General features: G+C 38.2%; 1 protein-coding gene across 1 annotated transcript in view; it reads left to right on the top strand.

Annotated features, from left to right (window-relative positions):
* LOC149284123 (general vesicular transport factor p115-like) overlaps positions 1-17,095 on the top strand; it is a 33,150-nt gene extending 16,055 nt beyond the window's left edge. Inside the window, exons 12-25 of the mRNA XM_089497158.1 lie at positions 190-278; positions 601-755; positions 1,051-1,256; positions 4,193-4,303; positions 4,922-5,040; positions 6,976-7,157; positions 7,618-7,739; positions 7,961-8,106; positions 8,310-8,454; positions 9,074-9,145; positions 12,938-13,036; positions 13,160-13,264; positions 15,827-16,042; positions 16,976-17,095. Coding sequence (XP_089353284.1) covers positions 190-278; positions 601-755; positions 1,051-1,256; positions 4,193-4,303; positions 4,922-5,040; positions 6,976-7,157; positions 7,618-7,739; positions 7,961-8,106; positions 8,310-8,454; positions 9,074-9,145; positions 12,938-13,036; positions 13,160-13,264; positions 15,827-16,042; positions 16,976-17,095 — 1,887 coding nt within the window. The remainder of the gene's footprint in view (positions 1-189; positions 279-600; positions 756-1,050; positions 1,257-4,192; positions 4,304-4,921; positions 5,041-6,975; positions 7,158-7,617; positions 7,740-7,960; positions 8,107-8,309; positions 8,455-9,073; positions 9,146-12,937; positions 13,037-13,159; positions 13,265-15,826; positions 16,043-16,975) is intronic.
* Positions 17,096-17,493: the final 398 nt, after the last annotated feature.

The following is a 17,493-nucleotide window of genomic DNA, read 5'->3' as shown; positions in this document are numbered from 1 at the left end:
ACGGTGACGTATTTTAATCTGGGTTGGTGAGAAACCTCCATAGCTTTTAATTTTTTTTATAAGTATGCTGTATATATATATATATGTGTGTAAGTATATGTTTGTGTAAGAAGTAAACGCCCTAACTATTTGTCTTTTTCGTTTGGATACAAAATGTATTGATATTATTTTGCTTTTCTACCCATTCAGACTATAAACACAGTGTCTGAAGTTATCAGAGGCAGTCAAATTAACCAGGACTACTTTGCTTCTGTAAATGCTCCATCGAATCCGCCAAGGTAGTGATTTCAATATGAAAAAATGGACAGTGTTATCACAAAAGTGTGTATGTGTATGTGTGTGTGTGTGTGTGTGTGTAGCTGTTTGCCTATATGTGCTTTATTATTAGTGCTATTTTGATTTCTCTGGGTATTTTAAAAATAAATGTGCATTTAAAAAAAAAAAAGAAAATCCCATCATGCTCCTAAATTGTAAGTACATTTATCTCCTGCTGGTGTTTATGTGGCTCTACTTGCTTTGTTTTTGTTTTAATATATATATATATGTATATATATATATATAGTCACACTAAATGTATGCATTTTGTCTTTTTCCATTCAGACCAGCAATTGTAGTGCTTTTGATGTCCATGGTGAATGAAAGGCAGCCGTTTGTCTTAAGATGTGCGGTTCTGTACTGTTTCCAGTGCTTCCTTTACAAGAATCAGAAGGGTCAAGGAGAAATTGTGTCAACACTGCTTCCTTCAACTATTGATGGTAATGGTTCTCACTCGCTCCTCCTAACCTTATTCTGGTATCACAGGTCACAGCATCTGAAGAATATCAAATGGAAGACTCAAAGAGCACCCCTAAACATGAGCATCATCAGAGCACACACAATAGGATAAAACACAAAACAGGCCTGTTTGAAATGTATTTTGACTTTTTTTATGCTTGGATGAATAAATAAGATATTTTGTTTAAGGGGGGGTGTGTTTTGAGTCTTTGGTAGCATCACCTAAATGCACTTGGAGCATCTGTTTAACATGGTTCCTATCATTCTTTTTTTTAGCCACCTCGTTGTCAGCTGGACAGCTTCTCTGTGGAGGTCTCTTTTCCACAGACTCTCTTTCCAATTGGTGCGCTGCGGTCTCTCTAGCTCACGCGCTGCTTGAGAACTCTACTCAGAAGGAGCAGTTGCTCCGAGTGCAGCTTGCAACAAGTATTGGGAACCCGCCAGTCTCCTTGTTGCAACAGTGTACCAACATCCTCTCGCAGGTAAGTAAAATAATGAAGACTATGGGGAGGACACATACCAGAAGATTCACGGATCAAATTATTAGTGTGTAGGCACAGTGTCCCGATTTTTCCACAATAAACTCATAAAATGAAGGTATAGAGTAACTTCATATTCATTGGAATATTAAACCTGATCCAATTAACAGAACTTTTAATATTTGTGTTAATAACATGCTATTGGTTTGGTTAGAGCTTCACAATGCCTTCATTGTTGGATAAAAATGAAGATCAGGTGGCCACTGGGGAACAAAACTACAGGGCTAGCAAAATTCACTTAAGATCAGAAGAAATCTCCACGTTTCACTCTGACTTTTCAGCAAAGTTGGTCCAGCCTCTCTGCCTAGTTTCACATGCATGGATTAGATAAATCTCCAGAATGCATCAAACATTGAACTTGTAATATAATTTACAGGGGGATAAGATCAACAGACGGGTATGTATATGTTGGCAAAGCTTCCGACAACTGCTTGTCCTATGATACTTGCTTCGGTTGATGTGGGTCTGTTAAATAACGGCTTTGATGTGTTTCTACTCACGAGTTTTCCTCTTGTATTACGGTGTTAACCGTTCTCTTGCTTTTGGTGAGCAACACAGTTTTCTCTTTTCTTTTTATTTTTCACGGTGTCATCGCCTCCACCATCCTTACACTGTGCCTTCATTTAAAAATAGTGGAGGAGGCACTGGGCTTTAAATTAAGGCTGCAGTTTGGACGGACACAGTGGACCTTCTTCAGAGTTGCTTGAAGTTGCATAGTGGTCTCCAGTAGTTTGGCATCTATTTATTTAATTTAAAAATGTGTCAAAGAAACCTCAAGACTAGTCTCATGCCTCCACCACTGTTCTTTAAATGGTGTTTTGGTTTAGGGGCAAAGGTTTAATAACGGAAGCTTTTAGTTTCTGCCGAGCAGCACATGTACCTCTCACACCTCTTGCGTGTCTAGCTTCATCAACATAAAATACTTTTATTTCTATTTCATTAAATGTTAAACAATACTTTATATCCAAGCAATTGGTTACCTGATTTAAAGATGCATTCTCCATAGGTCTCATTTTTAATATAATAACACAGTTTCTGCCATCTCAGGCTCTAAGGAACCCAAGACTAACTGCATCTTTAAAGCAGAAGTTATTTCATTTACTTTTATCACAGTCTTCAACTGAAATATAAACTGATGTCCTACATAAAAAAATTCTCTTCACAGTTTCTATACGTAATACCTGCCTGACCAATATCACCCTAACCCCGATTCTAAAACACTCTATTTGCCCAATGTTACTTGCTCCCCATTTACTGGCATTGGTCCTCTTTTGTTCTTTTCTAGTGTTCTTGGTAATTCTCTAATATAGTTAACACGTTATCAGTCTACCACATCTCTTGACTACTGTGACACCTGTCTGCCCTTGACTCTCCATAGGTTCACCTTGACTTTTTCTTGGTCTTACTTGGCACCAAATCTAAGTAAATTTATTAAAAAAACAAAAGTGACACTGCAGTACATGATAGTGTTTTGATCTTATTGTCGATGGGTTTCCATCACGGCATACAAATGGAAATACAGGTGTAACTTTGTGCCTACCGGATAGGAGCAGGCGTTTTTTAATTCATCATGTTACACTTTTACATCATGTTACCTTTTATGGAGATAAACATTGCGCTTTATGTAAAACAGAAACAAAGATAATAAAACCATGTAATGTATTATTTTTTTTTATCATATGTGGTCACTCTGTAACTTCGAGTAGACCTTGTCTTTGATTGGCTGACATTAAAAAGCATAGTATTGTTTGCTCTTTAAAAGTGAGATCTCTGGGAAAAGTTCTAACTAAATGTCATTAGGAGTTTGTGTAGCGTACCATATAGTATAAGCACTCACGAATAAAGTGGTGACTACCGTGTTATACTGCTTACCTGGGCTGTGACTAAGGAGAATTAGGGTTGGTGTTAGTGGCCCCACTTAGTGTTGGTTGGGCTATAAGGCTATTGTAGTAACATGGCATTTGTAATCCCTACAAAATATTATAGGTCTGTTTTCCATTAAAACTGCAAGATGTCCTACAAAATAATATCGTTGCAGGTGTTCTCAGACATACCAGTTTGTACTCTTCATGCACCATATAAAGCGTGAATTATCTTGAAAGGATGAAGTTTAATATAACTAGTATTGCATGATGTAATTACCGCTATGTTCCATTATGGAATAATTTTATTTATGAGTGAGAATTGTTTGCTGTGACACTAACAAATAGTATGTATGTAAGTTTTCCTGACTTTACTGTGGCTTGGCAAGTCTGTAAGCCTTTTGCCATATTATAGTACTACAGAGTTATATCGCCAGTTTAGTGATACCCGATTCTGCAGGAGACCATAGATTCTTGCCTCAGCTATGTTGACAAGTCCTTTGATGTGATCTTTGCAGGCTAACTTTATGTACATTGTCCGTTTTCTAGCTACCAGTGGACCGCCGCTATGCTCAGTTCAGAGCATATGTCGACAAAAAAGTCAAGCTAAGTTGAGAAAAGAGTTGAAGTTATTGAAGTAGGTCTTGCAGGCAGGTTTAGGTCATTTTATTGCATGCAGTGAATGGGAGGTCATATGGACATGCGTTGTTTATGGCTATGGTTGGACATTTACATCTGTTTAACCTCTGAATAAATGGGAATATTGGTCAGTATTTAGAAAGAGAAAACTTTTCATAAAGTGAACGTTGTATAACTCTCCACCTCATTGTCATAGTTATTGTTCTAGATTTAGTCCTGTGTCAACTATTACTCTTTATGAGCAATAAGCCTCACAGTGTCAGATCCTGCTGGAAAAACTACTGCAATGGGTGTAACTCAAGAAGTACTAAACACCAACCAATCATCTGACCAAGTAACAGCGTCTACAAGTTTAATTGTCTATTTTTTTTCTTCTAGGGAAGCAAGATGCAGGCAAGAGTTGGACTCTTAATGCTGCTTTGCACATGGCTAACCAACTGTCCCATCGCCGTCACACATTTTCTTCACAATGCAGCAAATGTTCCTTTTGTATCCCTTTTCTGGTATGAATATTGAGTTCCACATAACACAGCTGTGAGCTATAGTTACAGATCACAGTTCAGTTTCACAATAGAATACTATCTGGAACATATTTCATGAAAGTGAGCACTCATTGTATTTATTGGTTTATTACCTAAACTGTGAGTTGTGACTTCCCTAACAAAAAGACAGTACATAGAGAAGATGGCACGTTTGAACTTTCTGCATCTAACCTGCAAACTATTAGCTAAGTGAATAAACATCGAATGTGAGGTTTTTTATATGGGATTTGCAGACGCAAAAGAAGTGGGGAAAATTTGTTTGGAACTTTTTTTTAAAAGTAGATCTGTGAATAAAAAGGCAAACTATCACATCATATGCAGCTCACAAAATTGACCATTACATGCTTACCAACACCATATCCACAACAGAACTGTATCGAGGCTTATATTCTCTTTAGACATGTCATGACGCTGCAACTGCGACTTTAGACATTGGGTCTATCGTACACTTGCTCTACCTTTTATAAATCATACCTGTTGTGTTCTAGAAATGCCTCAGTGCTCTCTTGCCGGATTGCGTGTTGATGCTAGGTGGTGCGTTTGATTTCCTTAGTTAGAGTTTCAGCTTACAGGGCAGATCTCTGAAAACCAGGGAGAAGAGGAGCATCTGGTCCAAGGCCTGTGTGCACTGCTGCTCGGCATCTGCATTTACTACAATGATAACTCACTTGAAAACAACACCAAGTAAGACCATCACCTTCACAGTTTCTTGCTGTTTGTTGATTAAATGACGTGTGATCAGCATAATGTTCCTAAGCCAAAAACAAAATGTAGAGGGCTGGTCTTGTGGCGTTCATACATGTTTATGTATTTGTGTGTTTGCATATGTATAAGTTAATTACCCTTATGCCATGATAGGCAATCCTTAATGCACTGAATCCACTGCAACTTATCATAGTGTGAATATATATATGAAAATTAGGGACATGCAGGACCTGAATAAGCAAAAAAATAAGTTTAATTCAATGTTTGTGGAGGGAGTGAAACATTGAGCTTACGTTTGTACCAAGTAGAAAAATAGAAAAAGGTGTATATATCTTGAATGAGTGTACAACCAGAAAGTGGAGTCTTGACTTAATCAAGAGCAACTCACTGCTCCTGTGTGTAAGCGCTCTGGTGTCTGACACTTAGTGTGTCTCCCTTGGTAAATGACATGCTAAGTGCCAGAGCTCCACCGAAATCCCCTTTAACATTAATGATCGAAGGAAAGAGGTGGCCGGTTAAATTAACACACTAAACAAGCAGGATCTGTTAACATTATAAAAAGGAAACCTCTGGGCTCGATTGTTCTCAGCGTCTTCCAAAGGTCCACAATGGTATTCACTTAATAGTTCCTGGAGATCTACATGGTGAGGACATGGTGACGTTTAAAAACTGCACATGCACACTACACATTTTTGCTCCGAGAGTTTCTTCAAGGCCGATCAGCCGTAACGTTATGACCATTGACGGGTGAAGTGAATATCACTGATAATCTTACATGGCGCCTGTCAGCGGGTGGGATATATTAGGCAGCAAGTGAACATTTCATCCTCAAAGTTGATGTGTAAGGATCTGAGTGACCCAGCTATATTGTGATTGCTAGACTACTGGGTCATGAAGGAGTGAGATTTTCATTAAAAAGATGGGGCAAGTAGACTAAACGGGGAAGTTCCCCTAATCACTATTGTGAGTGCAGCACTTGGATGTTTTACATTTGTACCACAGTACGTTACGTTTTTTCTCTCTCTTTCTTATGCGAGTCATGCTGAGCTCATCATCTTCTATTATTGCATGTTTTTGCCTTGTGGAGGCACCTGGCATGTATTAACTGGACAAAAGTGTCTGCAGGGTTATCTAGCTTTGTTATATTTTACATACCTATCATCATATAATATGTATATTGTCTGTTAGACTTGTACGTTCGAATTTGTGCGAATTGGCAATGTTAATAAAATTTGACGAGGAACCACCAATAAAACAAACGAAAATCAATGTCTCCCTACTATCTCCACAGCTTCTGTCTCCCTGTGACTGCTCCATGCAGCTCCGCTTCTTATCTTGCATCTTCTTGTTTTTCTGTCTACATTCTTCTGTCTTCCACTGCTTCAAAAAGTCTTAGTTCTTCGTCTGCATCTCTGATTGGAGAAACAGGGAGAGGATGTGCCCCGAGGCTTCACATTTTTGCCCAAAGTAACGCCCGAAAAATAAGCTGCAAGATGAGAAGTGGAGCTGTGCAGCATGGAAACAGGGACATGGAAGAGGTTGGTAGAGAATGAAGACATATCGGAGAAGCGGAAGAAGACAGAAGAACAAGAAGATGCAAGATAAGAAATGGACCTGTGCAGCAGGTTTTTGGTCCATAACACTAGGCTCTGTTTTCTGTATATTTTAACATAGCTATTCCACAGAAGCCAGTATAGAGAAATATTTGTTTGGTAGGTATTGTTGCTGTTAACATTGCCAATGTTTGCACCGCTAGCCAAATCAGGGGTTGTCTATATGTGATTGGTAGGGAACGAGCTAAATTACATTTGGAATCTGTTACTCCTGTGAAGGTTGTATTGTTTTTAGTATCACATCTTATACATCATCTCTAGTGTTGTTTTCAAACAAGTGAGTCGTTCTTATCTGTTTTAGAGAGAAGCTGAAGCAACTGATAGAGAAAAGGATCGGGAAAGAAAACTTCACAGAGAAACTAGGTTTTATTACCAAGCACGAATATTACTCAAAGGCAGCCCAGAAACCCCAGCCTATCTTTTCAAGTCCTGACCAAATGATGTTTGATCACGAATTTACCAAACTTGTTAAGGAGCTAGAAGGTGAGCCTTGTATATTTGTGTGTAAATAATTCACTGGAAATGTGGACCTGTAAGGGTATGCGGTTTCACATGCAGGACCGTGAAAAGGCAGGTGGAAGTGGCTGGAGGTGGACAGACTGCTGTGTAATACATAGGGCAGGGCTTTGGAGAAGTGACAGGGCATGAAAGAGAAAAAATAAATAGCAGATAGCTTTCTTTTACTTCTCTATACATGATGCAGAACCTGATCTGGTGATATTTTAACCTCCTAGGCGAAACTAGGCAGGCAGGCTGTACATTATTATATTTAGTTTTTTCCTGTAAATAATTGAAATTTTTTTTTATGCACCATTCTATTTGTAATTGGAAAAAAATACAGACCAAATCATTTAAACTAGTGATATGGTTTACTATTTGTTTCATTCTCTGTTTATCCACAACTGATATGTAACTTTTTTTATTTTTATATACCCCTATCCAGCTGTAATTACAAAAGCCATTTACAAATCGAGTGAAGAAGACAAGAAAGAGGAAGAAGCAAAGAAGTCTTTGGAGCAACAGGACAGCATTATATCTCACTACAAAAGTGTCATCAGGGAGCAGGTACAAAAAGCAAAGCTATACAAACAGATCTGGGATAGTATTAGCAAAGGTATACGTGTTTATAGTGGACCTACATGCTAATCAGTGTTGCAGATGGTAGCCAGCTTGTCTATCTTATTGTAAATGGTGTATCTATCCATATATATATATATATATATATATATATATATATATATATATATATATATATATATTTTGTATTTAAAATTTTTTGGGTGTAGGATTCACAGATGGAAGAGCTGAAGCAAACGGTTACTTCATTGCAAGCTAAAAATGAGCAGTTCCAGACAACAATTTCCCAGCAGTTGGCCCAAATTCAACAGCACAAAGACCAGTACAATCTTCTCAAGGTACAGCTAGGTATGGAGTTATAATATGTCATTTCATCTTTTCTTTTGAATAAAATTATGAATACAAATGAAATTCTTAACAGAATCCAATTTGACAAATCTTTGAAATACATGTGGTGTAAAGACACGCCAACTTTTTTTTTTATATATACAAAATTCATGTATTTCTGCATGGAGATTGGATTATGTTTATACGTTTCCATTTATCAGGGAAAGACAGTCAGCATCATAACAGCAATGCACAAATGAATGGATTCCAGCCTGAAGAGGTAACCAGGTTAAAAGAAGAAATGGAGGAATTGCGGAAACAACATGATTCACTAGAAGGGGAGCTGTCTGAAAAGAATGCTTTAATCGAGACATTGGTAAGTAGTTCTGTAATTGCTACCTGAACAGGTATAGCTTTGATCATCTAAGTAGATGGGAACAATAACTAGTACTGAATTTTAAAATAACTAAATGCCCAATCACAATATTATATCAATACATTTGATGAATGGATATGATAGCTGCATGAGCCCTTCAGATTTTCACGTTGTCCGTCTTGCAAATGCATAAATTCTGCAATTTCAATGGGAAAACTTTCTTGCCACTGATTGATAGCTTCAAATAGCCGGTCAGTGGCAAGAAATGACAGCTCATGGAAGAAGGTGGCAGCTTTTGCAGCATGGCTCTGTTGTTTGTGTTGGAAGAATACATATGAATATGAGACTCCTAAATTTTTTGGAAGGCTGCTAAATTCAAACCAATGCCTGCCATATGCTAATGTATAATATTATAAAAGTAGCCTAAAAGTAAAAGAAAACATATCCATCCACTTTTAAAATAGCAACATACACACCATAAGTTAAATTATTTGAGGCTTTGTTTTTTCCGGCTTACACGTATTTTTTTTTTAGGTCAACTAAGTACCAGTTTGTTTTTGTGATCTACGATTCTGGCTTCTCTGTCTTAGTACTTGATTGTAATGTCTTGTCTTTACAGAAACAGGGTCAGGTGGTCGCTGAAATAGTGCAGCCAGCTGGTGAATCAGAACAGATTGCAGATCTTAAAAAGGTATTGGTCTTCTCTCTTTATCACACAAGATACGTTCTTTTTTCTGTGCCTTTTTGTCTGGGTGCGGGAGATTGGCAATAGGTTCCGCAACCATTCTCATCTAATTAGTTGCAATTTTAATACAAAAAGGACGCAACTGGAGACCAGTTTAAATATCAGAGAATAGAAGCACTTGGGAGTAATTATTTCTAAGGACTTAAAAAGTAAGCAGGCAATGCAACAAACCATTAAGAAAAGCAAGCAGGGCCCTTGTTTTTATAACAATAGGCAGAAAGAGGGCAGGTGTTTCTGCCACTTTCCAGATTTTTTGTTAGGAAATGTTAGAACAGTAGGTCATATTCCAAAACTCGAGGCTAAGAGGCTTAGTTTTAATGTAAAAACACTTTACTTTACTGAGGGTGGTAGATTAATGGAACAGCCTCCCACCTGATGTGGTTTAGGTTAACACAGTAAGTGAATTTGAAAAGCATGTACGGCAGGGGCGTCCAACATGCGGCCGCGGGCCAAATGCGGCCCGCGGAACCTCGAGGTGCGGCCCGCGTGAGATCGGCAGCCAGGATCATAAGAGCCCTGCTGCTTACTTGTGGGAGGGTCTATTCTCTGCTCCAGTCCTGCCTCCTCTGTGGGGAGAACGAGGGAGGCCGCGCCCCCTGCTGAAGTCTGTGAGCGGCATCGAGAGCTGTAGAGCAGGTAAGGGGATGGGGTAGGTTGTGTGAATGAGTATGTCTGATTGAGGGAATGAATCTGTGAATGAATGAATTTGTGTGTGTGTGTGTGTGATAGCATGGATGTGTAAGTGCTGAAGCCTAGGCATGATGGGACTATGATTGCTGTTAGCAATCACACTTCTATCATGCCAAGTCAGCCAGTACATGCTGAAACCTGGTTAGCTGCCCCCCTTGTGTATTGATGCTGCCAGTAGTATGGGGTCTGCACTTACAGCCACCCTGTACCAGCACGTATTGGCTGACTTGGGATGATAGGAGTGTGATTGCTAACAGCAATCTGCTAACGGCAATCACACTCCTATCATGCCAAGTCATATTGTTGATTTTTTTTGTACAATTTTGGTGTGTTACTTTTAATAAAAGTGTGGTTACACACTAAAATTGGACAAAAAATACAATGCCCAGCCAATCAGTACATGCTGGAATCTGGGTATGCCTGAGATTGCTGTTAACAATCATAATATATAATTTTTTTTGTACAATTTTGGTGTGTAACTTACTTTTATTAAAAGTGTGTGTGGGGGGGGTCGTTTTCAGTTTCGGCTAAGTGAACCCTGAATTTTTGGTTTTGGTCCAGAATTTTCATTTTAGTGCATCCCTAAAATAAATAGAACTTTTATTTTTACTTATCCAGAATCCTGAATTTGTAGGCCCAGAAATCCCAGAAATCAGTGAGAGAAAAGTAAAGGTTTTGTGTCATTTACTTTATTTTAATCTGCATATCTTATTAAAGGCCATATTTTGTCTCAGTGAAAAATGAGTGCGGCCCTCGCATGTATACAATTCTGATGAAGTGGCCCACTGCAGAAAAAACTTGGACACCCCTGATGTATGGGATAGGCATATTGCCATCCTGAATCTAAGGTGAGATCAAGTACTAATTAACCCCTTAACGACCTTTGCCGGTTCAGGACCGTCATGGAAAAACGGTCGCTTAACGACCTTTGACGGTCCTGAACCGTCAAAAAATTAAATAAGCTTAGAAAGTGATCAACGATCACTTTCTTCGCTTAAACGGCGTTACTGTAATGCTTCGATGTCAAGGCATTCAGCAAGGTCGAGATCGGCATCGGGGGCCATGTCTGGCCCCTCCCCGGGGCGTCAACAGGACGCCCGTTTTAAAAGCGATCAGGAGGCATCCAGCGACAGCAAACACCTACCTCTGGATGGGCTGTGACCGCTCCGGAGAGCGGTCACAGCCGCAGCTGCCGGTGATCTTCGCCATCAGCAAGATGGCGGCGGCCCGGGAAAAAAAACAATAAAGATGAAAGAGTTCGCTAGACTGTCTCCAGACCCTCTAGAGAACTCTGGCTCCCCTTGCAGGTTGAATACAGGTACTGCACTCAACCATGCAAGTCAATGGAGCCCAGCTTTCTAATCACAATGTGATTAGTAAAATATTCAAAAAATAATTAAAAAAAATGGGGAAAAAAAATAAAAATGTGCTAACATTTAAAAATAATTATGCAGTGATGTCACTAGATGAACCATCCAGTTCCAGCAAAATGTGTAAAAAAAAAAAATATAAAAAAAAGTATTAAAAAAATAAAATAAAAGAATAAAGTTTATTATTTTGAGCAAGTGCTAAAATTTCTCAAATACCCAAGGAGTGTCTAATATATAAAAAAAATGGCTGATGGGGTAAATTGGAGTGGCAGAGCTCAAAGATAGGGCATAGATACAGACTGACCAAAATGGAGAAAAAAAAGCGCACTTCCCAAATGTGGCATTTTAAATCTCAAACAACATGACAAACCCATGCATGTCGGGTATCACTGCACTCAGGAGATGTTCCTGAACACACATTGGGGTGTTGTTTGACAGTGACATATACCAGAACCTGTATATCTATAACTAAAGTACAATTTGTGTGAAAAAAATAAATAAAACAAATTACTATTACAAAGTTTGACAAAGTGTAGTTGTATAATTGGTGCATGGAAAGGGTTAAAATAACAGCAATTTGAATACCCTGGGGTGTCTAGTTTTCAAAAATATATGGTTTGACGGGGTTAAATTGAGTAAACCAGATTCAAAGATATTCTAAAGAGGAGATGGAGGCAGAATGACCAAATGACCACCTGAATTACGCATGCCCCAAAAGTAGCCTTTTACCAGCCAAACAATCTGACAAACCCATGCATGTGGGGTATCGCTGTACTCAGGAGATGTTCCTGAACACACATTGGGGTGTTGTTTGACAGTGACATATACCAGAACCTGTATATCTATAACTAAAGTACAATTTGTGTGAAAAAAAATTAAAAAAAAAAATTACTATTACAAAGTTTGACAGTGTAGTTGTATAACTGTTGCATGGCAAGGGTTAAAATAACAACATTTGAAATACCCTGGGGTGTCTAGTTTTTAAAAATATATGGTTTGAATGGGTTAAATTGAGTTAACCGGCTTCAAAGATGTTCCAAAGAGGAGATGGAGGCAGACTGACCAGATTTTTTAAAAAAGGTTTGGAAATCATAAAACGCTGCTTGTACTTATTGCCCTATAACTTACAAAAAACAGCAAAAAAACATAAAAACATTGGGTATTTCTAAACTCAGGACAAGTAGTAGAATCTATTTAGCTAGTTTTTTTACTTGCTTTTTTAGGTGAGTAAAAGATTTTTCAAATAAGTCCATAACATGTGTATTTTTTCAATTTTTCACCATGTTTTTTTTATTTTTTTATAGTAAATAAGATGATACGATCAAAATAATGGTATCTGAAGAAAGCCCATCTTGTCCTGAAAAAAACAATATATAACTTATGTGGGTACACTAAATGGGTGAGGAGAAAATTACAGCTGAACACAAGCACCACAAAAGTGTCAAAACAGCCTCGGTCCCACAGGGTACAAAAAGAAAAAACGAGCCCGGTCCTTAAGGGGTTAAGGTCTCAGTCTTGACATCAGGCAAAATGGGCAGATTGGATGGACCAGTTCTTTTCTGGCATCAAATTCTGCGTTTCCAATTTCACAAGATTGTAACGTTAGGTTGATGTTGTAATTGTTATTGTACTCCTAATAACTTGCTCTGAGCCATGGGAATTTTCTTCTCTTTCACAGGAAATGGAAACTTTACGGTCACAGTTACACGTTCAGTCTACAGAAATCAACAGATTGCAAGCAGAAAGAATGGAATTCCTTCAGACGATAGAAAATAACGTAAGCCCTTAAACAGCCAGTAGGCTGTACTGTAAATGTGCATTTTTGATGATTCCTTTGTATTTTGTCGGTGCATATCTTTATTTTAAGTCATCACATCACCACTGACACCTGTGTCTACAGGCTCCAGCTTCTGCATCGGGTGTCCACACGGTGTCTGCATCTTCGAAAAACACAGAACTGGAAGAGAAAGTGGGGACATTGGTACAAGAGATTACAACTTTAAAGGTCGGTCAATTTAACAGTCAGGTTTACAGCACGGAATGTAGTGGGAGCAGATCCGAATAATTTGTTAAATATGTACACTTGTAATGTGACAGCAAGTATACAAAGTCCCACTTTATAATTGTTGTCATGACAAAGATTTCAAGTGGAAAAAAAAGGGCCTGGTTTAAAGCTTTTTTCATGTAAAGCAAACAATATGGGGCTCTTTGTATATTAAAGGGACACTAACTACTAGACAATTTGTATAAAATTGAACTGTTGGCCAAAATATGAAAACTGCAGTATTTATTTATTCTGTATGTTCCTTACCTGGCACACTCTGCTTCTCTACTATATTACTGTAGAATATCATATGTTTAAAAAAAAATAACTTGAATGAAACAAAAACCCAGCTGCAGTAATGCAGGTCAGCATTAATAAACAGTACCTGCTTTATCTCATTTTGTTTCAATGAATGTATCTGCATAATTGTTAGATGGTATTGTAGTCAGTAATGTATTATTTAATATGACGTTTCTTGCTTACACCACATTGACCAATTAAATTTTGTGGAGTGATGGACTTTGTTAGCATTTCCATTAATATTTGGCTAATTTAGGGCTAGGTACCTAAAAAAACCAAAACATTACATTACATTTACATAGCGCCAGCAGATTATGTAGCTCTGTTACAATAAGTGGGATAATTTAAAGTCACATACAATAACAAACTGTCACAAAAGGAGATGATCTGTTGGAGTTGTTGATCATTCAGATGGCTTGATTAGGGTAATGACAGAGTGTTAGGAATGACAGATAATGACAGAGTGTTAGGAAGAAAGGTTGTACGCTTCTTGAAAAAGGTGGGTTTTCAGAAAGCTTTTGAAGGGGGTGCAGCACGGGTAAAATCCTGAATATGGGAGTAATGACAGTAGAAGAGAGAGGCAAGTCATGAGAGGAACAAAAAATGGCGGCTAGGGGTCTATTTGGATAGGAGGCTAAAGATATTGGGGACTGCAGAGTTGTTAAGGGCTCTATGTCGGGGTCAGAAGTTTACATTTGATTCTGAAGGGTATGGGCAGCCAGTGGAGTGACTGCCACAGAGGAGCAGCAGATGAGGAACTATGACAGAGAAAGATTAATCTAGCTGCAGTGTTGAGAATGGATTGGAACAGTGATATGTGTGAAAGGGGGTGACCAGTTAGGAGGGAGTTGCAATCTTGTGTGAGGAATGGGTGGAGAGATTCAAGAGAATAAGTAGTGAGAAGTGGCCTTTTGTTTTAGGCGATAATTAGTCATCTTAGCGAATGCAGCCTCTGTTGAATGCTGTGGACGGAAACTGGGTTGTAGAGAGTCAAGAATAGAGTTCGAAGTGAGTAAATTAATTGATTAATAAGATGATTGATAAGTTAGTTGTTGCAGCAGTTTGGTAACGGGAGAAGGGAAACTGAACGGTAGTTTTGATGGGTATGTGGGATCAAGGGAAGGTTTCTTCAGGATGAGAGAGACTGTGGCATGTTTGAATGTGGATGGGAATACATCAAAGGAAAAAGAGCATTTAAAGACATTGGTTTGGGTTAAGGACACTAGACAACAGTGGTAGAATAAGAGGACCTCAGAAACGTCGCTAGGTGTGACTGGACTGAAGCAGTTGATGGTGGCTTTAGGCAAGGAGGGAGGTGGAGATACCATATGCTCAACACCATGAGGCAGGATGTTATCCCTAACGTTGTCAGTTTTGTTTTTAAAGTAGTTGGCATGCTTTTGGATGGAGAAGTTGGAGGGCAAAGGAGGTGCTGTGGGACAGAGAAGGGTATTAAAGGTGGAAAATAGATGTTTAGAGTTATGGGAAAGGGAGGATGTTAATAAAATATTTTGGATAGGGGGAGGGCCAATGTATAGGACTGGAGCATGACTTTGTAATGAGTGAAGTCAGGTGAACGAGACTTCCTTCACAGACGCTCGGCGGTACATGAACACATTTGGGAGTTCCCCTATAACTAAGAAAAAAAGGTATATACAAAGTAAATCTTTATTAAACACTGATTTAAATACATATAAAAAATATATAATATAAAAGCATCTCGGCACCAAGACACATATAGGAAGGTACATATGAACAGGGGCACAGGACTACAGGAACTAGGATGGAAATACGTATGTATATGTGGGCACAAATAGGAAACACAAGGATGACCAAAACGATAAAGTAAAAAGGAACAAATGAAATAACATACAGCAATGGTACATCGGTGCTCAAAAGTTACTAACCAAACCTAGAAGGAAGGCTGAAAACAGCAGAAAGCCTGGTAATGAATGGTGCCAAGTCCAAACGTACCAACCCCAACGTCAGAGCCGAGATGTTTTTATATTATATATTTTTTTATATGTATTTAAATCATATTGTTTAATAAAGATTTACTTTGTATATACCTTTTTTTCTTATGTGCTCTCCTTGCAATAGGTTTTGGTGTTTATATATGTACAGTGCACGTACCTCTACCACCATTGGTAGTTTGTTCGTTTTTGGTGACTATAGTTCCCCTATAACTGTAAACAATAAATATAGTTTTCTTCTTGTTTCCAGGGGGAACTTAAAAGCTTGTCTGAGGAGAAATCATCTTTGATGCAGCAGCTAGATACAGCTCAGAGTACAGCAGCAATTTTACAAGATGAAAAACGTAAAATGCAGCAAGAATTGACAGAGTCAAAGAAAGAGCAAGATGACCTCTTGGTACTTCTTGCAGATCAAGATCAGAAAATCTTTTCTCTTAAGAAAAAACTCAAGGATCTTGGAGAGCCAGTAAGTCATCTGAAACCTATTGAAATAAATTACTACATCTTGAAAAGATACATCTGGAAACTTTGTAAGAAATATGAACAGAATGAAAAGTAAATCTATTGAAATGGTCTGTGTGCTGTAGTTGATATAATATCCCAAAACAAACTTCTCTTGGGAACATCAGGGAGTTTCACTATCCCGTGTATCAATAATCAATGGCCGTACTGTCTCCACACCTCTAAATTATCAAGGTTCAATTCCTTTTTGAAGTCCAACATATTAATACCAATAAAAGTCTTTCCCAGGTAGTGAATGGCCATACTGTCTCCACACCTAACTGGTGGAAAAGAAGATATGTGTTTCCCCACCTGGACTACATGCTGGAGCTATAGACCTGGCTTAGGCAAAGGACAATGTGTGGGGGAAGGGTGGTTTGGGTCCTTCAAAAATGAAATTGGGTTATTCGCATAATCCAACATGTTTATGCGTTAGAATTAACTTCAGCACCTCCCCAATGTTTCTGCATTGCTCGTCCTACAAAAGATCCTCTAAAACGAGTTTGTCTATCGTAAAAGAATTCATCCGTCAATCGGCCCTTGTCCAAGTTCCTGCTAATTAAATTTCCAAAGGGACTTATTCACATGTCTTCATTGTCCTGAAAACTTTTACAAAGAGATTATCGAGTTGGTTTATCTGTTACAATATAATTTAATAAATATGCACCTGCAACCGTGTTTTTTTCTCACTTAATTTCCCTAAAAGGTGAAACCTTGTAAGAGGGTCATAACGTTTTACAATTGTGCCTAGTTGCATTAGTGGCTTTATGTTGATATCTTGTGTATAGACAATGTGTTTTGCATAATATTCAGAGCATATTTTAATGTCTATGTATGTGCATGCATTAATAGAACATGAGATATTTTAATCATAACACCGATTTTTTTTTTGCCATAGGTGGATGATGAAGATGAGGATTTGGAGTCCGGCGATGCAGGAGACTTAGATGATGACGACGACGATTATGAAGATGATGAAGCAATTAATGATGATGAAGCTGGCAGAGAAGATGATTAGAAGCAAAAAATATTATCAAAAAAGAAAAATAAATCCATAGTGATTTCCCTAATGCATCATACTGCAGTGAGGGAATCATCGCCAAAGGGACTGTTATCTTGGTTTGAGAACTGTTGCAATCTAAAACCCCAAGCCCAAGCCACAAAAAAAAACCTCTTTGGGTCGATTATGATTTAAAGCCTGTCTGGAATATCATTCCAGGTGTTATTTGGGGTGTTACACAATACTAAATTATGGAATTGCAATTCTATCAAACTCGTGTTTTCAGTTTCCACATTGAGTAAGGACTGTCTCTGGACCACTCTGGATCTCTGTTTTACGTAAGCCAACTTGTTTGCTCTTTCAAAAGGTAAAAACTACAAAGCTTGCTAAATAAGAAGTCTATAAATCTATTCCAT

Source organism: Sceloporus occidentalis, unplaced genomic scaffold, assembly GCF_023333645.1.
Source record: "Sceloporus occidentalis isolate IW3139 unplaced genomic scaffold, rSceOcc1.0.p SCAF_99, whole genome shotgun sequence".
NCBI classification, from domain to species: Eukaryota; Metazoa; Chordata; class Lepidosauria; order Squamata; family Phrynosomatidae; genus Sceloporus; species Sceloporus occidentalis.
This window is presented reverse-complemented; position numbering and strand designations above follow the sequence as displayed.